This window comes from Bombyx mori, chromosome 13 (genome assembly GCF_030269925.1).
Source record: "Bombyx mori chromosome 13, ASM3026992v2".
NCBI classification, from domain to species: Eukaryota; Metazoa; Arthropoda; class Insecta; order Lepidoptera; family Bombycidae; genus Bombyx; species Bombyx mori.
Genome location: NC_085119.1, coordinates 17649299 through 17676872, shown reverse-complemented (window position 1 = coordinate 17676872; position 27574 = coordinate 17649299). Strand labels below are relative to the sequence as shown.

The window sequence follows — 27574 nt, the reverse complement described above, 5'->3', positions numbered from 1 at the left end:
TAGAATTTGAATTTCGAACCAGTGATACGAATGAGATTTGAGGTAGTTTTTAATGTATAACTCCTAATTTAACAGCGTTTACGAATGACATGACAACAAATTTACTGTACTTATGTTATAATTACGGTAAGTAACTTTAAGGTTTAAGGTCTCACTGGTGGTAGGACCTCTTGGGAGTCCGCACGGGTAGGTACCATCACCCTGCCTATTTCCGCCGTGAATCAGTAATGCGTTTCAGTTCGAAGGGTGGGGTAGCCGTTGTAACTATACTGAGACCTTAGAATTCATGGTTCATGGAAGTTCATGGTTTTTTACCTAACTTCATTTGACTGTATTCGATTTTTAAGTTTTAGGTTAGATGACGCTCAAGAAGCTTAATAAAAAAAAATTACAGTTGAAAATATTAGTTTTTATTACAGAAGCAACATTACACGTTTTTATTACACAGCAAGATTACAAAAAAATCATCTAGCCATGTGATAAACTTATAATTTTCTTAGGTAGATAATATATAATAAAATAGGACTCCTTTTTTCATTATTAACTTTAATTTTATTTGCTGTCTCGTCTGTTTTGCAAAATCATTTTTTAAAATGCTTAGATGCGTGAACGACCTTACGAAACGCTCAGTGCGGTCACAGCGCGGTCACAGTGCGGTCACAGCGCGGTCACAGTGCGGTCACAGCGCGGTCACAGTGCGGTCACAGCGCGGTCACAGTGCGGTCACAGCGCGGTCACAGTGCGGTCACAGCGCGGTCACAGTGCGGTCACAGCGCGGTCACAGTGCGGTCACAGCGCGGTCACAGTGCGGTCACAGCGCGGTCACAGTGCGGTCACAGCGCGGTCACAGTGCGGTCACAGCGCGGTCACAGAGCGGCGGGCGGCGGAGGGGAGACGTCGCGCAGGGCTCGGCGCAGGTACCGCAGAGCCGCCCGGGCCGCGTCCGCGCGCGAGTGTCCGCTGAAGGCTAGAGCCGGGGCCGCATCTAGCTTCAGCACGTGGAGCGGGTCGAGGGTCTCCCAGCACGTCTGCAGCTCCAGCGCCGCGGCCGCGCGCTCAGCCGCCTCCTCTATGTCGTCCGTCTCGGATAGCACGGCTCGAGCCGCCATGCGTTTTTCGGGATCTGTGTCAACCATCGCGCGTCTCAAGCACTGATCAAGCACTACAGGGAGGCGTCGCCTGGAGCGCGCGGTGCACTCACCCGTGTGCGAGATGAGGCCGTAATGGTACTCGGAGACGCGCTGGCCGAGGTCCGGCTTCCAGGGCGCGGGAGTGGTCTCCACCAACCGCTCCATGGCGCGCTCGTGGGCTCGCACCAGCGCTTGTTCCTGTGGACCGTTACAGTTGATGATCAATGTAATGTGATAAGAATGAGGGTCCATTGGACAGAAGTTTTAAGTACCTCAACGAAATCATGAGTGAGACGCGAGAGGTTTTCACGCAGGAACAAGTAGAGGTCGGCTGCGGCTTTTTGTCGCGCCTGTCGCTTGGTGGTGCCGCTGGCGTCGCGCGAGTGCAGGCCGATGCTGGCGCGCACGCTGAACAGGCGCATGTGCGCGGGCCCAGTGTCCGCCACCAGCGCGTACTCCACGCCCGGCAGCTTGTACTCCTCGCACAGCTCCTTCAGCAGCGCCACATAGCTGCGACTGTCCACTGTGGGCGCTTTGCCCTCGGAGCACTCGCCAGCCGATTGGTTACTCTGGAAGTAAATACAGTCGTCGTAATGAGTTTAAAATGTGGACATGGCAGCGACAGGCAAGATAATGAACAGAAGGGTAAAAAAACGGAACTGAAAACAGACGTTGCAGCAACAAAGCAATCAAGCATTCTAGTTTGAATAGGACATACATACTACTACGTTTTATTATTTCTTTAATACACTACAGCTTGATTTGACTTTTTACATGGAAATTGTTTTGTGAACACGCAATATTTCATAACAAAAAGGCATTTATATGAAGGATTACTCCCCAGCATAAGGTGTTGCTTGATATGAGTATATTATGTTTTATTATTTTATTTAGTGAATTTTGAATAAAATAATAAAACATAATACACATGTGTTGGGTAACAAGTCAGCTCACTGTGTGTCTGTCTTTATACAACCTGCGCTTAGCAATCCCTTTTATTAAAACTAGAACAAATACCATCACTACAGAGTACATAATTTATGAAGCCATTTATAACCACGATAACAGATGTAACTCATCATCATCACCATTATCCTGCCCTTCTTCCAGTTACCTGGGGTCGGCGCAACATGTTTTCTCCTTCCATACTCTTCTATCATATACCATTTCTTCGCTCACTCCCCTCTTACCCATATCGTCTTTCACGCAATCCATCCATTTCTTCTTAGGTGTACCCCTTCGTCTATATCCTTCTACATTTATAGTTAACATTTTCTTACCAACCTCATTTTCATTTCGTCTCATCACATGTCCATACCATCCCAAATGCGCACTTCTCAACTTCTCTGTCACAGGTGCCACTTTCAGACTTCCTCTAACATATTCATTCCGTATTCTATCCATTCTCGTTACTCCACACATCCATCGCAACATTCGCATGCTGCATGCAATCGCCTTTCAATAACAGATGTAATGATGTACTATGGTACATTTTACAGAGAGTATGTATATCTTTAGTTATAATTCAAAGTGGCCTAAAGGATAAGACGTCTGGTGCATTCGTATTTAGCGATGCACCGGTGTTCGAATCTCAGGCGGGTACCAATTTTTCTAATGAACGAACATACTTAACAAATGTTCACAATTGACTTCCACAATGAAGGAATAACGTCGTGTAATTTTATTACACCCGCAAAATTATAATTTGCGTAATTACTGGTGGTAGGATCTCTTGTGAGTCCGCGCGGGTAGGTACCACTGCCCCACCTATTTCTGCCGTGAAGCAGTAATGCGTTTCGGTTTGAAGGGTGGGGCAGCCGTTGTAACTGTACTTGAGACCTTAGAACTTATATTTGTAGGTGTGTGGTGCATTTACGTTGTAGATGTCTATGGGCTCCAGTAACCACTTAACACCAGGTGGGCTGTGAGTTCGTCCACCCATCTAAGCAATAAAAAAAATTTATATCAGTTGGATAATTGAGATGTTACTTACATGAGAGGGTTGTGTAAATTCAGTAGCAAATGGTGGGGGTACACGGTGACCTATTGTAGAAAGACACAACAGCATGGCACGGGCTGCTTCCTGCTTTGCTTCCCTCTTTGATCGTGCAGAAGCAGAGACAGACTCACCTAAAGCCTTACAGCGGAACTCAAATGTGGCCTGGTGTTGGGGCCCTGACTGTGGGAATATCACGACATTCAGAAATTAAATTATTTGTCTTGTTAACTGCCAAACATCAAATTATGCTTTATTAAGATAATATTATGCTTCTCTCAATACTCCCATCTAGTCATACCTTTACCACTTTTGAAAATAAATGTACATTTCAGGCTTAAAAAATATGTGTATATTTTTGCAGCAAAGCATATTCCCTTTAAATGCAGACCATAAATTTCATCTAATGGAAAATGGTGTATGAGTGTTCTGTGCAAGTATGACATGATTGTGTATATCATTTTAAGCAGCACACCTGCTGCAACTTTTTATTCAAAATTTGAGAAGACCTTTCAGAGGCAGGCAGTTGCTAGTCTGTGCTCTGGGAATTGCTGATTTCCCAGAACTACTGTGACCAGTCACTATAAGGTTAATTGTTTGCCCATCTGTCTACAAAATAACACCAATTTAAGGTGAGGTTCAATTTTAATTACCCACATTCATACCTGAGCAACACATTCATACTCTGGAATCTGTCCAAGTTTCATCATCATTTCTTGCAGTACTGTTATGGGAGTTTTCATCTTGTTGTTAGATTTTTAAAGCTTAAAACTGGAACAGTAAAAGCTGTAATTTTAATAATGTACCCTTATTAATTTTGTTTGTAAATAAGACCTTGAGGTCGATATTCCGCATATTTTGGCTAAACACTATCTCTAATGAAGATCTCTGGACTGAATGTGACCAGGTCCCCATCGTGCAAGACATTGCCAACTGGAAATAGCGTTGGATAGGCCACACGACGGAGCAGCAGAATCAATGCAGCATCGATCGCGTTTGAGGGGCCACTGCGTAGTAGGTGAAGATCTGGTGGCACATTTGTATACACATTGGCGACACACCGTTGAGAGCAAGATGAGAACTGCCGGCATGACCTGGAGTTATCGTAAGGAGCTGGCGCAAGGCAGGGTCAAGTGGAGACAACTTGTGAGGGGCCTATGTACCAGCTGGGTACCCTAGGTCTACAACAATAAAACCCTGTAGTCTATACATACATACTTTTTGATAATAATTATGAAGATTATTATTGTTATGTAGGTTGCAAGTTTTCTCTTGAGCCTTTTGGCGTCACATTTTTGCATTATAACACAAACATATTGGAATATTTAATTAAATTAATAATGATTTTGATCAATAACAATATTGTTTTTATCTAAATCAAAATCATTAATATTGATAAATAGATTGATCAATAACAATATTGTTTTTTATCTAATTAAAAACATTAATAATGATAAATAGATAGTTAAATAACTAGATCCATATGTAGGTACATACCAAAATCATTAACAATAATTAAATTTTTAAATCTAATAGTACCTACATTTTTTTTTTTTTTTTTTTTTCTTTTTGGACCCAACACCAAGTGTTATTTGCCACTTTCAAAATAAAGGTTAGGAAGCAAAAATCAAATCAGAAAATATAAGTTAGATAAGGTTTAGGCAGGAAAATTGGATTAGGATTAATATAATTAGGAAGAATAAATAATATATATAATTATAATTTTAGGTTAAAACTGTTGAGGAATAAGATAATAATTTTATAAATAACTGGGTCTACTGTATGTAATAAATAAGGTACAGATATAGGAAAAGGAATACTAAGTGATGATAAAGAACTATAAAGAAGTGAATGATCAAAAAGGGGACATGAAAGAATAATGTGATTTAAATCGCCAATGTCCGCACCGCACTCACACTTACTGCTATCCAGCACTCCGATCGTCGCTAGATGTGCCGGACTACACGTGTGGCCTAATCTCATCCGTATCAAACTGGAAGTCTCGTGGCGTTTAAAATTATATTTGTAGAACCATGGTTTGGAAGGAATGGTTGGTTGTACCCTTCGGTAATATTTTGCTTTAACGCCATTATACCACTGTGCACTCCAAGCATTATTCAAATATGTTTTAGGAAGGCTAACTAAATCATGACTATAATTTTTGAAATAATAAATATCACCACAATTGATAGCCTCGTTTGCAATTCTATCAACTATTTCATTTCCTTTAATTCCGCAATGGCTAGGTATCCATACAAATGATACTGTAAGATTTTGATCCATACATTTCATTAACAGGTTTCTACAGTCTAAGAGAATAGGGTAAATCGGTTGAGATTTAAAAGGAAATTTTGCAAGAGCCTGTAAAGAACTCTTTGAATCGGTTAGTATTAAAGTTTTCTTTAGTTTGAATATCAAAATGTATTCTATGGCCTTGTATATTCCAAAACATTCACCAGTGAACACTGATGTTTCAGATGGTAATTTTATCTTTTCAACTATTTTTGATTGCGAATGGTAGACTCCTACACCAACACAACCTTGAGGGTGTTTGGAAGCATCTGTATATATATGGTTATAGTCATTCCAGTCTTGGTCTATTACAAAATTAAAGTTAGTATTTGGTTGGGGTTGATACTTAGAAATACCCATGTCAAGATGAATATCCGGTTTTAAAATCAATGCCATATAGTTTACACAAAATAGAGGGAAAATATGAGAGTGATTAGTTGGAGTTTGAATAGACAAATATTTTCTGTAGCTAATTATTAAACATGGTAACTGTTTATGTTTCCAAAATGAAGAGTATTCTATGAGTTCATTTAAAGTTTTAAGTTTGGTAATAATGTGATTATTTTGAATTTGTAGGGATTTGAAAACGAATTTATCAGATAAATATTGACGTCTCAAATGAAGAGGAGGATCAACACATTCTACCTGTAATGCTGTAACAGGACTAGATTTCATGGCTCCAGTGATAATTCTGAGTGACTTAGACTGTATAGTGTCTAGTTTTTTGAAAGCATTCACATCCCCTGGTTGAAGTAAAAAAGTACCATAATCTAAAACTGATCTTACTATGGCATTATATAAAAGTTTTAAATTGAATGGGTGGGCACCCCACCATACACCGGCAAGAGAACGTAAGATATTCATATTACTCAAACACTTGTTTGTAATGTAATTACAATGTTGAATTCCATTCAATTTTGAATCTAAAATTAAACCTAAAAATTTAACATGACTATTTACAGAAATTAATTCATTCTCATACAATATACTAATTGGAGGAAGAGAACGTTTTCTAGAGAATACAACAATAGAACTTTTGGAGGCAGAAAGGGAAAGTCCATTATTATCTAACCAAGATTTAAGAGTTAGAAATGAATTCCTAAGGGATAAGCAAGCTTTATGTATGTCTTTATTGCAAGTGTACATAAGGAGGTCATCAGCATATTGAAGAATTCTTACTTGATTTCCAAGGGTCTCTTCCAAATCACAAGTGTATATATTGTATAAAATTGGACTTAACACAGATCCTTGAGGAAGACCTCTCCATAAAGTTCTAGATTGTTGTGAATCTGAAGAGGTAGAGTTTAAAATGATAGTTCGATTTGACATTATAGTAATAATCAAGTTAGCAAGTCTAACAGGAACCCTTATTTTCTGTAATTTGTAAAGCAGTGTAGGAATATGTACATTATCATATGCAGCGGAAATATCCAGAAATCCAGCTACAATAGATTCAGAGTTTGAGAAAGCTACCAAAATATCCACTATAAAGATAGCAAGATTGTCCATTGTGCTTTTACCCCTTCTAAATCCGTTTTGACTGTCACTGAGTAAACTGTTACTTTCCACAAACCATTCTAGTCTAATTTTAATTAAATGTTCTAAAATTTTCAACATTACAGATGTGAGAGCTATGGGTCTGTATGACAATACATCTGATGAAGATTTACCCGGTTTGAGAATGGGTAAAATAATTTGTTTTTTCCATGACTCTGGGATAACACATGTAATGAACATAGAATTTATAAGGTTGAGGTAATATGTGAGACTAGAATCACTCAAATGGACAAAGAAAGAATAAGGAATCTTATCATCACCTGGAGCAGAGTCCTTAAGATTCGAGATTACCCCCTTCAGTTCATTAAATGAAAAAGGTAAATCAAAATCTGAAACTGGATCTGAACATGAGAAAGGAAGGACAGACGGGATAAGAACTAAACATTCTTCTGGAACATAAGGGGGAGCTAATTTATCAAGAAACTTGTCAGCCAGATCATAAGGCAAGTCTTTGACTGTATTTTCTTTATATGCAGATCTAAATCTTCTTATTTGGTTCCATACTTCAGAAGGTGAGATATTAGGACAAATCGAAGCACAAAATTTTTTAAAACCTTCTCGTTTCTTTTTTAATAAAAGATTCCGAGTACTATTGATTCTTTCTGTTAGAATATCAAAATTTTCTGTAATAGTTTCTTCTAAATATAATAATTCGGCTGCTTTTCTCTCCTTTACCGCCTGAGTGCACTCCCGGTCCCACCAAGGAGGAGAAGGAATAAAAATACCAGAAGGGCTTTTAGAAGGGAAAACTTCATCAGCTGTTTCTATAAAAGCAGAAGCTAAAATTTTTGCTTGTGCATCAGAATCTAAGTTATTAATATTTTCACAGTTGGCAAGTTTAATATCCAAACGCGATTGAAACGTTTTCCAATCCTCATCTGTTACTTGAGATAGGTTGTACTTTATTGTAGACTTATGTTTAGAATGATCCTTAATTACTATGTTATTGTGTGAAAATGAAATAATAATAGGATAGTGGTCACTTCCATAACTTAATTTTAATGTTTTCCAGGACAAAGACGGCACCAGAGATGGGGAGGAAATAGATATATCAGGAGCACTAACAATTTGATCAGGACCAGTTCTACGAGTTGGACTTCCAGAATTTAAAATACACAAATTCTGTTCATTAACAAAATCAAGAATTATATCTCCAAATTCATTAGATATTGAGCTTCCCCATGTTTGATGGTGAGCATTAAAATCACCCATTATTATGATTGGTCTAGGAAGATTCAAAATAATAGTTATAAACTCTTTGTAAATCTCTACAGAAGGGTGGGGAATATATACACTAACTATACATATATTATTTACAATGACCGCAATAATGGATAAACCAAAACTATGATCAGGTATATCTACAAGTTTAAAGCTAAGAACACTATTTACAAGAAGAGCAACACCACTGTACCCGTCAATACGATCTTCACGGATACAGGTATATCCTTTGATTTTGAAAGGATATATACTTTTCAACCATGTTTCCTGTAAAGAAACTATGATTGGAGAGTGTTTATTTATTAAGTGAATGAGATCAGACTTTTTACTTAGAATACTTCGACAGTTCCACTGAATCATCTTTTTTATTTGTGGAGCCATTGTATGTTTTGTTTAAAATTTGTCTTATGATATCAGCTGCGTTGGACGGTGTAGCGTTATTAGGAGCAAGTAAATTAATAAGAGCAATAATTATTTCAGCCACAGGAGATTCGGAATTTTCATTAAATTTTAAAGCACAGCCATTAGAAGGAGATGGAGCATCGTAATCTCTTGTAAGATTTCTATGGGCCCTTTGATCAAAACCTTTATCACCTTTAAAGGGAGATCGAGGTTTCATAAAAACTGTTTTTTTATATGACGATGGACTTTTACTGGCAATTACTGGGCTGGGGGCAGTAGATTCATGAAACGTTGAATGATTCTTACGATCCGATGGAATTGAAGAAAGAACATCAGCATACGATTTATACACTGGAGGATGAAGTTTACATGCTTCCAAGTATGACACACAACTGTTCGCCATTGTCTGCTTTATGGCCCTTTGTCTTTCAAATTCTGGACATTTCTTATTTATAGCAAAGTGTAAGCCGTTACAAAGACAACAGGAAACATTTTCCTCCTCTACATTACAAGAATCTCCTGTATGATCTTGACCACATTTAAAACAACGCGGTTTCGATCTACACTGAGCTCTAACATGACCGAATCTACAGCAATTAAAACATTGAACTGTAGGATAAATGTATAAATCAACTGGTAATGATGTAAAACACATATATACTCTTTTAGGTAAAACCTGTCCATCAAATGTTATTACCACGGATTCTGTGTCAATAAAAGTTTTATTATCATTTACAGTGATTTTTCTTCTTAATCTCCTAATTTTTAGGATTTTTCCGCAACCTAACGGAACACTGATATTATTAATTATTTCTTCTTCAGACCATTCTGTAGGAATATTTCTAACGATACCCATGCGAGTAACTTGAAAGGTAGGAATGAATGCTCTATATTTATTCTTCTCTAAAATATCTAAATCCATGAAATTGTTAGCCACATTAAAATTTTCAAATGTTAGTGATAGCCTGTTTCTACCAATTCTCTTAAGACTACCATTAACAATATTTTTAATAGAATAATTTTTCAAAAATTTGCCAAAAGAAATTGGGTGCAAAATGGTATTGTCATTAGATGCCTGTATTTGTTTTTGAATATGAATGACGTAAGGGGCAGCATCCGAGTCACAATATTTATGTCTTCCTATAAATCTAGGAGTGACATCATTACTTTCCATTTGAGTCGGATGATTAGGAAATATATTAGTAGACACTGGATCATGAACAGAGCTATTAATCTTTAAGGCTTTATTAGGACCACTTTCCTCACATTGGCACTGGCAGACGGTGTTGCCTTTCGAGTCACACTTGCTCCTTTTCCTATTGCAGTGTCTACAAATTCTGCGAGATGCACGTTTGCGATTTACAGATGTTTGATGTCCGGAGTAATCGGTATCTACAGTAGAATCGTCATGCTCGACAACAACATTATGCGCCACTGCGGGCACTGACGATAAGTCACATTCGTCATTTACTTGTAAAATATTAAAACTATTAGAAGCAAGAGTCCCCCCGGGATCTCCCGGGGGGTCCATTTTACGAAACAAGGTCAAAAAGACTTACCCGACGACGAAATTAAATACACTAAATAAAGAAAAATTAAATATATAAAAAATATGTACAAACTTATCCTAATCCAACTATACGATAATTAAAAAATTTTTTAAATAAAAAACACGACCGCCAAATTTTATGCTTCCCGCGCTTTTTTCGTACCTACATTTAGGTAGGTACCTCTCAAACTCTCAAATAGTTTTTTTTTTGGTACAATTTTTCCTTGTTAGGAAAGACAAGGGGATCTAAGCCCATACAGCCTTACAAATAATAAGTGTATAATCTATGTTTTTTTTAAAGGGATTTTATGATCTGGTAACTAAGACCTTTATTTATATTCTTAATTTTATGAAAAATTATATTACAGTCAAACCTGGGTAAGTGAGAACTGGATAAGTGAGAAAACTCTATAAATGAGATTAATAACCAGGACCCGTCATTTTAAGCTCCCAAAACCTCTATTAGCGAGAAACAGAAACCTTTGTAAGGGAGAGTCGTTTTTCCCTCATGGACCTCCGTAAGTGAGACTGGTACTTATCTATACCTCTATAAGCAACAATCGAGCAACAATCGAGAATGATTTATTTATATTATTTAGGTGATACAAATGACAAAACAAATTACAAATTTAACATCTGCTATTTTATGACTCATTCTTAACTTTCGTGGTACTTCCTACCATTGTTTTTGTATTGTTTTCTCGTCAATGTTGAACCTATTCTATATCGTGGAACTAAATAACGTTGTTATTTCATCGCATTCTTTTCGAATGGACACGTGTGCCTGTATAACGTCCTATTTGTCGGACTTACTCAGTTTATCGTTTATCAATTGCGAAGGAAAGTTTTGTTCTGTATTATGTCAAAACGGAAAATTAAAGTATTGTCATCAGGTTATAAACTTAAAATAGTGAATGCGTTTGAATCCAGAAAATCGCGAATTGAAATTCAGAGGGTGCATTAGCGAGAAACTCGGGTTAGTATAAGCGAGAATGAGATTGGTTTGATATACAAACTGTATAACATGGGAGTGCCAGACAGACTCGTGCTCATCATACGAGACTACTTGTCGAACCGTTCGTTCCGATATCGAGTCGAGGGAACGCGTTCCCGGCCCCGTCACGTCACAGCCGGAGTCCCGCAAGGCTCCGCCCTCTCCCCGTTACTATTCAGTTTGTATATCAACGATATACCCCGGTCTCCGGAGACCCATCTGGCGCTCTTCGCCGATGACACCGCCATCGACTACTCGTGTAGGAAGAAGGCGTTGCTTCATCGACGACTTCAGACCGCAGCTACCACCATGGGACAGTGGTTCTGGAAGTGGCGCATCGACATTAACCCCACGAAAAGCACAGCGGTGCTCTTCAAAAGGGGTCGCCCTCCGAACACCACGCTGAGCATCCCTCTCCCGACTAGGCGCGTCAACACCCCCGCCCCCGCCGTTCGCCCAATCACGATGTTCGACCAGCCCATACCGTGGGCCCCGAAGGTCAAATATTTAGGCGTCACCCTCGACAGTAGGATGACATTCCGCCCCCACATCAAGACGGTACGCGATCGTGCCGCCTTCATCCTAGGACGTCTCTACCCGATGATATGTAGGCGAAGTAAAATGTCCCTTAGAAATAAGGTGACACTCTACAAAACTTGCATACGCCCCGTCATGACCTATGCAAGTGTAGTGTTCGCTCACGCGGCCCGCATACACTTAAAATCCTTTCAAATCATTCAATCCCGCTTTTGCAGGATAGCCGTCGGAGCCCCGTGGTTCGTCAGGAATGTCGACCTCCATGACGACCTGGACTTAGAGTCCATCAGTAAGTATCTGCAGTCGGCGTCCATGCGCCACTTCGATAAAGCGGCACGACACGAGAACCCTCTCATCGTGGCCGCCGGTAACTACATTCCCGATCCTGCGGACAGAATGGAAAGCAGTCGACGTCGCCCAAAACACGTCATCTCGGATCCTCCCGATCCACTAACGGTGCTTTTAGGTACTTCAAGCACCGGTCACCGTTCTCGTCGAACCCGTCGCTTGCGACGAAGGGCTCGACGAGTAAATTAACTCTCAGACACATCCCACTGAGTTTCTCGCCGGATCTTCTCAGTGGGTCGCGTTTCCGATCCGGTGGTAGATTCTGCGAAGCACGGCTCTTGCTAGGGTTCGTGTTAGCAACATCGTCAGGTTTGAGCCCCGTGAGCTCACCTACTAAAGTTAGGGTTACGCTGACATAGCCTCTCAAAGCTATCAGCTTAGGTAGGAAATAAAAATAAAAAAAATGAGATTGTGCTCCCTTGAACTCTCGGTTATCCAGGTTTGACTGATATGGAGCGAAATGAAATGAAGATGATTAATTTGAGACATTAATCAACTGGGATGAAATTAAATGAAATGAGATGAGATGATATGCGATGAAATATAATCTGTTTTTTTTTTGTTTTGTTTTTCCTACCTAAGCTGATAGCCTTGAGAGGCTATGTCAGCGTAACCCTAACTTTAGTAGGTGAGCTCACGGGGCTCAACCTGACGATGTTGCTAACACGAACCCTAGCAAGAGCCGTGCTTCGCAGAATCTACCACCGGATCGGAAACGCGACCCACTGAGAAGATCCGGCGAGAAACTCAGTGGGCTGTGTCTGAGAGTTAATTTACTCGTCGAGCCCTTCGTCGCAAGCGACGGGTTCGACGAGAACGGTGACCGGTGCTTGAAGTACCTAAAAGCATCGTTAGTGGATCGGGAGGATCCGAGATGACGTGTTTTGGGCGACGTCGACTGCTTTCCATTCTGTCCGCAGGATCGGGAATAATCTCAGTAAAATGGTGGTCATTGACTGAGTTTATTTCAGTGGACTTTTTGGAGGATCCCGAGAAGTTACGTCCAGCAGCTTTGTTTCATTTTCCCACATTTGTGCACTTTCACAGATATTAAACAGTTAATAAACTACATATAGGGCAAGCGCGCCGTGGGCAGAACACCAGCCAGATGGTCAGATCTAATAAGAGAAGCACTTTGTGGTAGTCTGTACCATGCGGTTCATGCCACCCATGATCGAGCACAGTGGAAGAACGTCACATGTGGTCGCGATCCTCAGTAGTGAGGGAACGATATAGAAGAGAGATTACACATTTAAACCTGAAGAAGCACAAAATACACAAAATAAAACAAATCACACAATTTCACACTTCGTGTTCCCGCCAAAAAGTCTGTCCATAGATAATACACTTAATTGTTGTCTTACGAAAGAAATCTCACAGACGCGGCGACACGGTGTTGCGACGAAATATTGCTAGTCTCTAATGTTTTTGAAATTTCAATACGTAATAGCTTTCAGTTTAAGTTTAATTGTCGCTGAGCAACATTGAACTGAGGGACTAGCCACGTTGTTCTACACGTCTCGTAACTCATAACCGGTATGATGCACTGGTTGAAAACTTTCGTTATTAGGCACTGTGGGACGTTCGATGAAAAGACTCCATGTAGTTTACCGAACTCTGCCCAGCCCAGCTGAGTCTTACTTTTAGCTTCTCTCTTTAAGCTGTTTTTACCCATCTTTTTTTTTTTTTTTTATTGCTTAGAATTGTGGACGAGCTCTCACAGCCCACCTGGTGTTAAGTGGTTACTGGAGCCCATAGACATCTACAACGTAAATGCGCCACACACCTTGAGATATAGTTCTAAGGTCTCAGTATAGTCACAACGGCTGCCCCACCCTTCAAACCGAAACACATTAATGCTTCACGGCAGAAATAGGCGGGGCAGTGGTACCTACCCGTGCGGACTCACAAGAGGTCCTACCACCAGTAATTACGCAAATTATAATTTTGCGGGTTTGATTTTTATTGCACGATGTTATTCCTTCACCGTGGAAGTTAATCGTGAACATTTGTTGAGTACGTATTTCATTAGAAAAATTGGTACCCGCTTGGGATTCGAACACCGGTGCAACGCTTCAACACGAATGCACCGGACGTCTTATCTTTTAGGCCACGACGACTATCAAATCAAATCAGTATCGTGATAAAACTGAAAATATGATAAAAAAGAGAACGAGAGATCATCTCGAACAACTCCCGGAGAGCACGCTCCATCCACAAGGAAGTTACGGTGCAGAACACAGAGAGCGCCGCCGACACCCTCCGTAGACACAAAAGTTCTAAACGATCCGCGAGATCAAACACTCAATCTTACTTACAAATCAACTCTTTTTCAAAACATTGTTTTAATTAAACACGAATTGTTTTAGAGTTTTCGGGTTGTTACATTCATCCTAGGACAGATCAATGTACATATGTACGTAGGTATAATGGCAATCAAGGCTGACGAGCTCGCGGCTCACTATGAGGTATGAGGTCAAAGTTTCAAATGTATTGACTCTACAACTGGTGACGTAGGGCGTCTTGCGAGCCCACAAGGCTGCCCCCATCCAGTTTATTACGGTTGCAGTTAGAAGGGCTGCCTCACTACGGGTGTACAATTGAGACAGATCGTCGTTAGCGGCATTCACGTAGTGATCTCTATGGACTAAAATAATAAAAAGTAAAAATAATTACGAGTATAATAAGAGTAACATCATAACAAAATGCACAACTGTTTTGCTGCAGACCTAGGTAGCGCGGATGCGCGGGTTCTCGATGGGCCCTGCCACGGCTAGTATTTTATTTATATTATATACCATTTTATTTCTACATTTTGAATACTGAAGGACATCAGGTTGAAAAAATGTGAGACCAAAGATAAATCGATGAGGTTTCGGAAATAAACAGTTTATTCAAGTTTTTCAATAAATATTCTACATTGGGGACAAGCAGACGAAGAGGGCTGGCATGTTCTGGGCGCCAAGCGCGCGGGCTTTGGTCGCAGTAGTTCGATCAGTTCGAACAAAGTCAGGAGGAACATGTAGATGAAGACGAGCCAGGTCGCAGCGAGGAGTAGGCGGCGCGTGAAGCTCGGATCGGGCCAGGTGCGCGGCCGGCGAGCCATGCGCGCAACAGTCGCCGGCCCCAGTACAGTAGCGAGTGCACCAGCACAATGCTGGCGTACACAATCAGCACGCGCAGCACGGCACTCGCGCACGCGCCTCCCGCGTCCACCCTCGCTCGCTTCCCTCTCATACCTTGCGATTATTCACATTACAATGTGTTTGGACTTACAGCTTCTGGCATACGTGGCGGCTATTGTGACATTTCATGTTAAATTGACTGTAGTGATATATTTATTCTTTTGAAAAGAGTGAGTAGGCGCATTGAAAAGTTTCAGAACAAAGAGTTTCTAAAGATTACAGCAGCCACCGCCACAGCACAATATAGGTATAACTACCATATGTATCGATTGAATTTTGTTGGGCTAATGCGAGTCGTAAGCAAATTTTTTTTCTTGCCTGTGTAGGCGGACTAGCATGCGGCCCACCTGATGGTGAGTGGTTATCGACGCGCATGGACGTCAGAAATGCCAGGGGCAGAGCCAAGCCGCTGCCTATTACTGAGTACCCTCCGCAAGACTGCTTTGAAGAAGGACATGTCATAGCGCTCGGGAAACTTGGGAGCCCCGGCCCAAAGGTGGGAGCACTATTCCACGTAAGGCCGGACCTGTGCTTTGTAGGGCGCAAGTCTTTGTCCAGGCGTGAAATACTGCTTCGCTCTATTGAGAACTCTCAACATTTTTGAAGCCAATTTGGCGAAATTGTGGCACCATGACAAAAGGGTCCCAGTTCACCCCACTCAGAGACCCGTCTCAGAGAGTTCTCCACTTCCGACACATTTTGTTTTGAACACATGTAGCATAAAAACGAGCCACGAACCTTGTGGGATACCAGTGTTGATGGTTATAGTATCGGAGAAACAGCCGTCAATGGTGACTGTGATGCTCCGTCCATTCAAAAAGCTAGCGATTTACTGGCAGAGTTCCTCGGGGATTTCGTAAGGTGCAATATTCGATAAAAGTGCCCTATGCCCGACCCTGTCGAAGGCTTTCGTGATGTCAAGGCCTACAGCGAGAGCCTGGCCCTTGTTTGCCAAGGCTTCAGCTCATCGATGTGTTAGGTATACAACAAGATCACCAGTTGAATGACCGTAACGGAAACCGTATTGTCGGTCACTGATCAGCAGGCGATCCTCAAGATACTTAAGGAGCTGGATGTTTATGATTCGCTCCATCACCGAAAGCAATGAAGTTATCCGTTAGCGGTCCGACCGGTTACCCTTCATTCGTTTCGGTTTGAAGGGTAGGGCAGCCGTTGTAACTATACTTGAGACCTTAGGACTTATATCTCAAGGTGGTTGACGCATTTACGTCGTAGATGTCTGTAGGCTTCAGTAACCACTTAACACCAGGAGGGCTCAGAGCTCGTGCACCCATCGAAGCAATAAAAAAAAAATTCTTTATTAGAACCATTGCGGGAATGCAGTCCGGCCCACTCGCTTTATGGACATCGAGAAGCCAAAGCTCCTGCGTGACCACACGCTGTGTGACAAATCTCAGACAGGGAGCTGTCACACCGGAAGATGTTGGGCAGCCTGGCTCCCTCGTCATCCAAAGTCAAGTACGAGGCAAAGAGTTTGACCAGAAGGTCAGCCTGCTAGACTCCAGACTAGACCTGCAGAAGTTACCTTCTGCAGCCTTAGCCAGCAACGAGAAAGCACGGTTCCCGGAGGGATAGCTCTTCCGTCGCTCGCGAATTCTGGTAACGTATTCCGATTACGCTTTGGCAATAGTCCCCTTATAGGACCTAGAAGCGGCGTTAAATTTCTGCCTTCCCCGGAAACGCTAGGATCCTGACATCTCGTAACCATAATTCCATGCTGCATAGACGGACCTCTTGAGGTGTGCAGCGTCCCTACTGGCTTTATTATCAGGACCCCCAGCGTGTACCTCAAAAAAAAGAATGAACAACTCCATTTCCTCAAGCACCACGTCTTTAAGTCGGCCCGCACTGATGTTAGGGTCACCAGAGGAACAGCGGAGCCGCTCCATGGGTAGGATACATAAAATTCACCCATTCCATCCCAATCTCCTGACCTGTATTGCTGAAATCCACATTATAAGGGGAATGTGGACCCGTTGAAAGAACTCTTCCTTTTGTCGACTAATCATTAACTTTTTTTGGTTGAAGACTACATTGGTCCAGCCTATTTGCTCGCCTAGAGTGTTGTAGGTAGTGACTATGACCGAGTTCTAATTCCGGGAGCAAGTACACATTTCCTAAATAAATACATTATCGAGACGTGCTCGTGAACGAATTTTACAATGAAGGAAGGAATAAGATCGAACCACAAGCGCCTTGAAGCCAGATTCGATTATATTTTGACAGGCGCATGATAGAACGATCTGGGGAGCTTTCTTGCGTTCCATTAGCGTGGCGTCATGCACGACGGCGGCGGCTGCGGAAGCAGTCGGTAATGCGTTGCACCTGTCGCCGGTCATTGCGTCCATCACGCATTGCTCGCGCTCACACTTTGTGCAAAAATTTCTCGTTGTAGATAAATTAAATTTGCATTGTTTCAAAATCTAGTTACATGTAGGTATATGTTAATTCATATAATGTCATTATTCTAAGAACATGTTTTGTTGAAACACAGCCACATAGGAGATCACAATATGAACGACTGATGAGTCTGACAAAGAAGAATGTCATTAAACATCATTTAATTGTTAAAATCATGTAAATCGAAGCAAATTACAGCAAACAGGCGAAACAGTTACAGAGTGTGAGAGTCGGTCAGCCGGGCTCGCTTCGATTAGTAAATGCCTGTTTATAGGAAGTTGCGTCGTCATAAATCATCCGAGTTATTGGCAATTTAGTAGGTATTGTATGACGTCACCTGCTTCTGTGTCGGCAGTACCGCCCTTGTGCAGTCCAGCGACTGGACTGTTTTATATACGCTTTACCTTCTTTAAATGCCCGTAACAAATATCTATGGAAAGTTGAGAGTTGACATATCGAGCAGAAATAAGTATTTTAATGAAATGAGTTTACCGACCTCCTGTGTCGGAGTCCGTGCTCATCATAACGTAAGCACCGTAAGTCGCTAACAGACACAGATATATTTCATAATATTCATCTGATCCAAAGTAATAACTTTCATAGACGTTCAATAGAACAAAGTATCGATTGATGTATAAGCTGCTGATTTAGGTAGTTTTGTATAGTGTGATGTGGCTAATAACAGACCTAGAGATATACAAATAAAGTATACGGAAAGCACAGAGACTGGCTTGTATGGCTAAAATGCTCAACTAAAATCAACGCTTGTGTTCTAAGCATATGGGAAAATAGAAGTATCTGCGTTCTCAGCAACAACCACGCAGCGCTTCCAGCATGGATGACCTGTAATGTCAAAGAGGGAGATCCCTCGCGTGGTTTGTCGTTCGATAGCGGAGCTGTCGTTAGTGCGATTCAGGCCTTCGTCGAATGTGTTTTGTAATGGATTGTCACAGCTACATATTCAAATAAGGATTATCACTCAAATTAAAAATAACAAAGTAGGTAGGTAGGTACTTAATGAGCACTTTATTTCCTGTGTTGGGGTGCTAACTGAACCTGACAACTTTAGTTTTTTTGATGGTGTCGATAGGCATACGAGCCCAAAGCCCACTTGATGAGTGTTATTAATTGCCATTGCTATTGTACAGTTGACGAATATACCTCCTACTTGGTGGTGGGTGGTGATCATTGTTCATGGATGTCAGCACTGCCGGGGGCGTAGCCAGCCGCTGCATATAAAACAACAACGTGGATATAGTAACTCACAATTTATAATTTGGGTAATAATTTTCCGTTGGCAGTTTTGTAAGCCCGCAAGGGTAGGTGTCACTACTTTACCTAAGCAAGTCATGCATTTCGGTTTGAAGGGTTGGATTGTTAACGGCTTGCCTCTGCTCCTGGCATTGCTGACGTCCATGAGCGACGGTGATCACTCACTATCGGGTGGACCGTATGCTCGTCTCGCTCAATAAGCCGCCTGGGAAAAAAAAACCTCATGTATCATGGTTTCACATTGTGATGTCCACGGGCTCGTGTAGGCATTTAACACAAGGCGCGTCGTGATGACTCGATGGCGATGCTCTTCATTTTGCTTTGCGCACAATGTAATGGTGACTAACGCGTGGTTTATGCTTACATAAGCTTTCAAATTAAGGGTTCAAATATCAATATATACATTTATACATTTGTAATATTAAATGACAGGAATTTGCATCATTTACTGCGTTTGACACATTCTTGTCTGAGTTACAAAACTAGTTTAGAGTTTAACTATAAAGGCCCGGCTCCGTCTCTTCTAGTCGACTCACGTGTTCCTGTCTTATCTTTGTTTTCCTTTTTGCAAGGAATGAGGTAAAGGGTTATTTTAGATTTGGATGTGGTGCCTTCAGTGAAGTTTTAACAGCAGCGCTGGCAAGGTATCGGCAGGGTTGAAGGGGCGACCGCAGGTCAACGACCGGCACACGCAAGGTTTTTCACGTGATACGATTAACGACGTCGAACTGGGTCAACAGAACACTGCACCGCCCACCCCGCCGCGCACCCCTGCGCGCTCCCCCCGCGCTCCGCACTACTGGTGGTGCGCTGCGCCTATCTAAGTATACCAGCAGCGCGATTCTCGCAGCAGGGGACGGCTCCGACCTTGTCGACCGGTGCCGTGGCGATACAAATACTTGGCGAGCCCTCGCATCAGTGTTTCCCTGACGAGGACTAGTCGCCATGTCGCCACGTCGCAAGATCGTAAAGATTGCGGCATCGACTCGGCAACATAGGAAAACTATTGATTTTGTGTCTGATTGGTGGAATGTAGCGGACAGGCACGCGCCGGCGGTGCTCTCACAGAGACCTTGGAAAAATAAACGTTGAATGTTTGTAATAAAAGCTTGTTTATGTCAAGAGTATCTGCTGTCAGAGTGAGCGTTGGAGTGAGCGCCTCCCGCGTGTTTTACGACCTCCGACCCGTTACTGAACGACTTGTATTTTCTTGTGATTCCAAGACCAGCCGAGACGTGTAACGTAATCACGAACGCCGCATCTGTTCCTTCTGACTCACATACTGCATCACTCTATGCAGACAAACACCTCTCCTATACCTCTATTGCTAACCCATTTTTTATATTTATAATGTATAGAACGCGTCGTGACCTAAAGGATAAGACGTCCGGTGCATTCGTATCTAGCGATGCAACGGTGTTCGAATCCCGCCGGCGGGTACCAGTTTTTCTAATGAAATACGTACTTAACAAATATTCGCGATTGACTTCCACGGTGAAAGAATAACATCGTGTAATAAAAATCAAACCCGCAAAATTATAATTTGCGTAATTAGTTACTGGTGGTAGGACCTCTTGTGAGTCCACACGGGTAGGTACCACCACCCCGCCTATTTCTGCCGTGAAGCAGTAACACGTTTCGGCTTGAAGGGTGGGGCAGCCGTTGTAGCTTTACTATACTGAGACCTTCGAACTTATATCTCAAGATGGGTGGCGCATTTACCTTGTAGATGTCTATGGGCTTCAGTAGCCACTTAACACCAGGTGAGCTGTGAGCTCGTCCACTCATCTAAGCTATAAAAAAAAAGTCACACCTAGAAGCTTATTCTTTTCTCATTTATCATCATCTCATTATTGATTTAAATATTTTTTTCCGATGTTTCGCAAATGTAACTTTTCTATGGCCCGTGGCGATCCATGGTAAGACGCCCTGCCTACTGATATCGATTTATACCATCCTATAACAAAAATGTCATTTCATTTTCCCTACTTCTGTGTAATGATAATAAAACATATTACTTACCCAGGAAAAATAAAATATTATAATTTAAAAAATGTACAACTGCATACAATAACAATTTGAGTGGTTCGTGCGGCGAGATTAACCCGTGCTTTAGACGGTACCTACACGAGCTCACAGCTTACCTGATGTTATGTGGTTGACGGACTCATAGACACCACAACGTGAATGCTGATGCCCTGGAATAGATCACAAAATGCAACAACACATTGTCGTTTTTATTTGCCTATTTCCTCCCGCGAATTGATTCCGACATTGTTCTTGTATAATGTAAGTCGCTATTGGTATTGTGTTAGCGTATTGGTCCAAACTAACCTGATATTTAGAGAGTACTGTAGCCCATAGACATCACCACGTCAGTCTCGGCACCCTTTTTGCAAAAGGTAGAGTGGTGATAGTCTATCACGATTTCTCAACATGAACAGGGTGATTGTGGAGGAAAATAGATGAAAATAGTGGTACTACTACGAACAGAGCATAAGGGAGAAGCATCAAAGGTCGGGGATGTCGCACACAGTGTTATTGTTAGGGTCAGTAGACATTTGAAAGTGGCCCGACAATAGGGCTCTGAGGAATTGTTCCAGATGATACCGTCATCTCGTTTTTACCATCGCACCGTCCGCCACCGGAGTAGAGTTCATCCATACTACCTGGAGCCACTGCGGTCATCCACAGTGCGTTTCCAGAGGACTTTTTTGCCACGCACCATACGGCTATGGAATGAGCTCCCCTCCACGGTGTTTCCCGAGCGCTATGACTTTACTAAGGGGTATAAGCGGTAAGCAGCGGCTTGGCTCTGCCCCTGGCATTGCTGAAGTCCATGGGCGACGGTAACCATTCGCCATCAGGTGAGCCGTATGCTCGCCTGCCTACGAGGGCAATAAAAAAAGGGCAATTCTTTTGAAGGGGAATGCGGAAGTTCAGATTTTTTGCCAAAGTTGACAAATCAATGCTGATAGTGAGTTGTCACTGCTAATGGAATTCAGCAACATTAAGGCACCGCTGCATACTGCAGTGGACTCACAATATATCATGGAAGATATCGGTAGGCAGTGATTTAGCCGTGCCCCTGGCAGTACTGGCGTCCGTATGTCCATGAACAACGTAAGCCAGGTGGACCGTATGCTCGTCTGCCTATTGTGGCAATAATAAATAGAGGTAAAAAAACATATGAATATATAAATATAACATCATATAATTAGTATAAATATTCAGTAAATGATGATTACGTGACTAAAATGACGTTATTACGCAGGTAGATTTATATCGTATGTTCGGTGAGGACTCTAAGGAATTGTAAAGGATGATCCCGTCCTCTCGTTTTGCTACGGCACCGCCCGCCACCAGATGTCTCAAGGTAGGTGGCGGCCTTTTCTGTTGTTGCTGTCTAGGGCTCCGGTAACCGCTTGACACCGTGAGCTCGTCCACCCATATAAGCAATAAAAAAGTAAAATAAGATACTTTGTGTATGAAAATCGTTCTTGACCGCTTGTTCCACACCGATATTGATCTCCCTATAACCTAAATGAGTTCCGTATTATGTTCGTGTGTAGTGAACGTGTAGTGAACGTATAGTGTAGGTACGCTGCGTTAGGTCCCCGCGGTCGTCGCCAAACGAGCGCATAAATTCATTAATTTCTCGGGCACATTGATGGATGAGTCAATCCCGGCTTCCAACGTGTTGGGAAACAGCTATTTCACCTGTCGAAGCGGGAGAAATCACTTTTCATACGACTAGTGAGAGCGCGTGACTCGCTTCAACAGTCAAATAATAAATAACTTAAGGTGGAAATAAACGGTTCTGGACCCTGAAAGTGTCGTGCCGCATGCCGTGCCGACCGTGCCGCGTCGACACGGGCACAAACTACAAACGGGACGAGAACGGAAAACATTACCGTTTAATGATATGATGATAAGTACGAACTTGTCAGAACGCACCAATATGTAGCTGGACCTTCGCGTCGCGTCGCTTCCGGCAGACGTGCCCCGTGCTCTCCCGAAACCATACATTTCACGCATCTCTTTATTATTATTATTGAATATGTTGTTTTACAGCGCAAAAACAAACTGCAATTATTTAAGAAGTAAATAAACGACACCCAAATGAGAACAAATGATTATAAATTTGAAATATCTTGCATTTCATCTCACTGCGAATTGATGCTGCAAAATATCCACCTACATTAATAAATAAATAAACATACAAATTTTGAAGTAGTTTTATTTTGTGTTTTAGTAGAGAAAATTCGCAGAGATCAGAGGCTGTTACAAAAGGGTGTCTGTAAGCTATAAATCAGGTACGAGGGTCGGGTGCCTGGCAGCCCCTCTAATCTCGGCGCTTTTGCTGTTTTGGGCGCTTCATACAAACATACAGGCATTCAGAGGACAATGAGATTCAGAGCTAACGCTTGATATCGTTTTATTTGTCGACTTTTTAACTTTTATTTTTTATACATTTTCGACATTTCTTTTAATTTTCTTTTTGACTAATGTTTTTCTGTGGAGAGGACTCAAAATTTCATGTAAAACGACTTAATGTGCTCCTACAAGTCGTTGAAACACGATGAATCGACAAGCTCACGGGCTCCTGTTGTTAAGAGGTTGCCGGAGCCTATAGATATAAAAATCAATATCACATCAATATCATCTTAAGACATGAGATAAGAAGTACGAATAGTTAATATTTTAATAGTGTTGCTCCACTCTTCAGACCAAAACGCAGCATTGCTTCGCGACAGAGACGGGCGGGTGGTGGCGCGCGCCGGGCGGGCTTCCACCACACCCTGCAACCAACAATTACGCAAACTATAATTTTAGCGAGTTTCATTTATGTTCCATAATGTTATTTGTTCTTCGTGGTAATCGTTTTTGGAACACTGTTAAGTACGTATTTTATTAGAATTTGTGTATTTAAACACCGACATAACCACATTGGTTGATACGAGTACACTTGGCGTCTTATTCCTCAGGCGACGGTAACTTTAAGAATAAGGGGAGTGCAAACTGCTACATATTGGTATTGGATGAGATATGGAAATGTATCAGCCTTTAGAGGTGGTCGGCTGCGTAACTGCGGCCGGACCATTAGATAATAAGAGTATTAAGATCAGACTCACACCTTAATATCTGACAGAATCCTCAAAGCTCAAAATGTAGCAGCATGATAAAGTCTCAATGTAACACGGTAATGTAGATATACATAGATTTAATAATATGTAGGTTGAAAAGGGAGTGTAGAGTAGACGTCTTCGGTCGATAAAACTCATTATTTTCATAAAGCTTTCAGACGCCTTGACAACAACAATATTCGCTAAGCATCGAGGTTTAATAGGTTTATGCAGAATTTGCTACGAAGTCACGATAACAACCTACATGTACCTACACTTCTCTCTATATATGTACCTACCTATAGGAATCGTTCTACCCGTATGACACCAACGAAACATACTTAGCTCGGCCACTTTGCTGTGTTATTGTGTGTTGTTTTATCGGTTATTAAATAAAACTATTTGAATCGAACGTTGTTCACAATTTTATGTTATTTTTGTGCGGAACCCTAATTATTTGTCTGAAACAAACAAACAAAGCCTGTATAAGCCAGCTCACTCGTATCGCTCAACAAATCGTCCTGAAACCGAAACTCAGTATTGAGTTTTGACCTGTTTCAAGGGTCACGGTAGCATTAACGTTGTGCTGTCTGTGGGATTCTGTACCTGATTAATGGCAAGTGGTTCGTGAGTTCGTTCACCCTTCTATGCAATCTCATTACCACACGAATTACGAGCGATCTGTTGCGGCAACTGCAAGATGGGCTTCGCTTATATTGTGTGTGGTTAATTAAAGTAGAGTAATCATGGCAGTTTCCTAAGGGAGTGCTAACAGTCGGTGTACCCGTACATGGTCGTGAGCGATGGAGAGCTTTCACAGGATAAGTCTTGTACTGACCCACACTGGGTGGAAGCCGCGGGTGTCCTGTCCGACACAATATAAAAGTATTAATTTTTTTATTGCTTAGACGGGTGGACGAGCTCACGGCCCACCTGGTATTAAGCGGTTACCGGAGCCCATAGACATTTAAATCGTAATCTACAACGTAAATGCCGCTACCCAGCTTGAGACATGAGTTCTAAGGTCGCACTTTCATCAGTATTATTACTATTACTAACAGTACTATAAAATTGCTATTGAAATACAATTGTTACCTGACCGTGCGCCTCATTGGTAACCGCGGATTGTAGCTGCTTAATGTCAGTTGAGTCGTGTGCTCTCTGTTTATTTCTGAGACAAAAAAGTAATTTTAAGAGTAAGATTATAACAGATGACAACAAATTAGTCTTCAGTACACTGGCATCTTAATGGTGGAGCGCGGTCGGGCGCAGAGTACAACATGTTACTTTATTAGTACGTACGAGTAGGTCGCGGCGTCGGCGCTAAGTGGCTACAAGTTTCGCACAAATCGGTCGCTAATATACACTCTAAGAGTAAAGTAATAAATAAATGATTGCCCCCGGGAGCGACGTCGTCGCAGCCCTCATGCACTCCTGCGATCAATCAATTTTGCTAAACATCTTGATCCACTTTCAGAAAACTGTGTACATATCGGATTAAGCACAGAGGGCTACATAGTTATAATGGAAATTCATACTTTAAATTGACGATAAGCTACAATGAAATCGTTTTGGCTTTAATCTCTCTTTAGCCTGCAACGTCCTTCAAGCCGCAGGAAATGACTGCTTCGCTTATCGCGCGCCTATATTGGTACTGGTGCCCACCGGTGCGGACTGCCAAGACGCCCTGACATAATCAAGCAAGACAAACTAAGCATGTTAATAATTTCTCGTAGCAGCTTTTCGTCAGAGCTGATAGAGGGGAATGGAACTATTACCTATTACCTATTGTTATTATCAGTTTGCAATGCACGCCCGCAATCGTCAGAAATGTATAAAATCAAACGGCCGTACTCCTGAAAGCGACCCGCAAAATCAATATTGCGGGTTCGGCGTTCTATGCACGGGCCGATAATAATCAATCAGCGCCAGTGCTCGACAACTGTTCATACAATATGCAATATCCACTAATTAGGCTGATACTATTTTCTAATACTGAAAGAGGATTTTGCGTCAGTTTTGTTCGGAGATCATTCTCCGGCTTAGAGCGGTACTAGATGAAAGACGCCGATCTTAGAAGACGGACCGAGTCCTCAACCAGTCTTACCGGTCATGGGAAGACTAGTCCTTGCACAGCCTCCAGAGTGTCTGCCGCGTGGATCCGATAAAGGACACGTTTTTATCGTTTACGTTAGTACGGAAGTAAAGCGCCGTGCCCTCGTCGCTGCCAACTGTCGTGTTGACGCGACTGATGGAAAAAGTCAACGGTTCTTAGTGAACCTAGTCTCTCTTGTTATGAAGTAATAGACACGAGTAAAGCCTGCAACATTCCGACCTACGCTCGCAGGAACAGTGTTCTCACTTTGATTGGTAGCCCTTAAGTTTTTATTCTTAAATAACAAATGCTAGTAAGGCATAATTTGAGCCCAGGTAGATGGGAACTGTCATCTTGCGTCTCAAACTAGACAGAAGTCTCTCAGGTATCATGGATGCTAGTAGTAGCTGAACAATAGGCAGATCCAGCCTACGTTGTATATCAATAAAAAACGTATAGTTAATCGGGGATGAACTATACGCGGAGAGGGAGGTGCTCACGGACATTGCGACAGACGAGTAGGCTTGCTATATAAAAATCCTTTCAACACCCAAACACCAGAAGAGTTTAGCGTTGGTTATCATTGGGAAACAGAGATTTCGAAGTGAATCATGCAGAAATGGCGTATTCAAAATAGGCCGCGATTTACTTTTATTTCTCACATTGTCTATTCTTATGGGCAGTGGTGACTTTCCGTGGATTGTTCCCCGAGCTCGTTTAGCACTGTTGGCAAAGATGGAGCTCTGGAGTATATCTAGAGATGCAAAGTCATATTTCAAAATTACTGGAGAAAGGAACCCTGTCCACTATTGTCGGAGCAGGTGCCTATGCCATGTTTTCTTGAATAGCCTGCGAACAAACTTTCTCCAGCACACAGCCCTACGACTATAACCCTTATCTTAACAAGCGTCGTTATTGAGGCACGATGCCTCTATAGCATGCAGCCTCTCATAGATGATTCTATAGCAGAGTAATTGTTTCAATCTAAAAACATGTATCACTATAGACGAAGTTGCAATTAACAATATCGAGTGTTGACGTAAAAGTAAATGTTTGAGAAGGACATAAAATATGAGAAAAGTCACTGCTTAACTTAAATTGTTCTTACAAAAATTTTAGTTCTGTAGTTTCAGGTGAAATGTTTTCGTCTGAGAGCGGTGTTTACCTACTTAGAGTTAATTAGGTTGAGCAGGAGCGGCGCGGGTGGCGCGACTCGCTTCCCATTAATTCCATTATAAACTTCCTTAATTGTGTTAATCTTACCAAACGAGACGAGTTCGCGCAACTTTTCGCATTCAGAGAGAACAGCGCCAATTATCTAACAAAAAGACTAGAGATAATGAAATGAAAGGGTGCCCCGCGGCTCCGCCCGGCTGTCCTGCGACCGATGGCACTTCGTCTCGGACGTTTGCTCCCTAATACCTCATTTGTCTGCAGCGCGCTATAAAC

General features: G+C 41.9%; 1 protein-coding gene and 2 long non-coding RNA genes across 6 annotated transcripts; 1 reads left to right on the top strand and 2 right to left on the bottom strand.

Annotated features, from left to right (window-relative positions):
- Positions 1–388: 388 nt before the first annotated feature.
- On the bottom strand, positions 389–3912 carry R2D2 (protein). 2 transcript variants are annotated; one of them, XM_038014726.2, is made up of 5 exons: positions 3792–3912; positions 3124–3309; positions 1403–1699; positions 1202–1328; positions 389–1123 (listed from the first exon to the last, which is right to left on the bottom strand). In XM_038014726.2, the coding sequence occupies exons 1-5, from the start codon at positions 3867–3869 to the stop codon at positions 867–869; spliced, it is 945 nt and encodes a 314-aa protein (XP_037870654.1). In that variant the 5' UTR covers positions 3870–3912; the 3' UTR covers positions 389–866.
- On the top strand, positions 3309–7024 carry LOC134200020 (uncharacterized). 3 transcript variants are annotated; one of them, XR_009974765.1, is made up of 6 exons: positions 3309–3758; positions 4034–4144; positions 4855–5176; positions 5425–5509; positions 5995–6269; positions 6381–7024. It is a non-coding gene; the product is annotated as an uncharacterized LOC134200020 (long non-coding RNA). The 3 variants fall into 3 exon arrangements; XR_009974764.1 differs by lacking the exon at positions 3309–3758 and having other exon boundaries at positions 3907–4144; positions 6381–7022; XR_009974766.1 differs by lacking the exons at positions 3309–3758; positions 4034–4144 and adding an exon at positions 4694–4738 and having other exon boundaries at positions 6381–7022.
- A 16104-nt stretch (positions 7025–23128) lies between these two features.
- On the bottom strand, positions 23129–24232 carry LOC110385557 (uncharacterized). The gene is made up of 2 exons (XR_002430824.3): positions 24042–24232; positions 23129–23706 (listed from the first exon to the last, which is right to left on the bottom strand). It is a non-coding gene; the product is annotated as an uncharacterized LOC110385557 (long non-coding RNA).
- Between the last annotated feature and the right edge of the window lie 3342 nt (positions 24233–27574).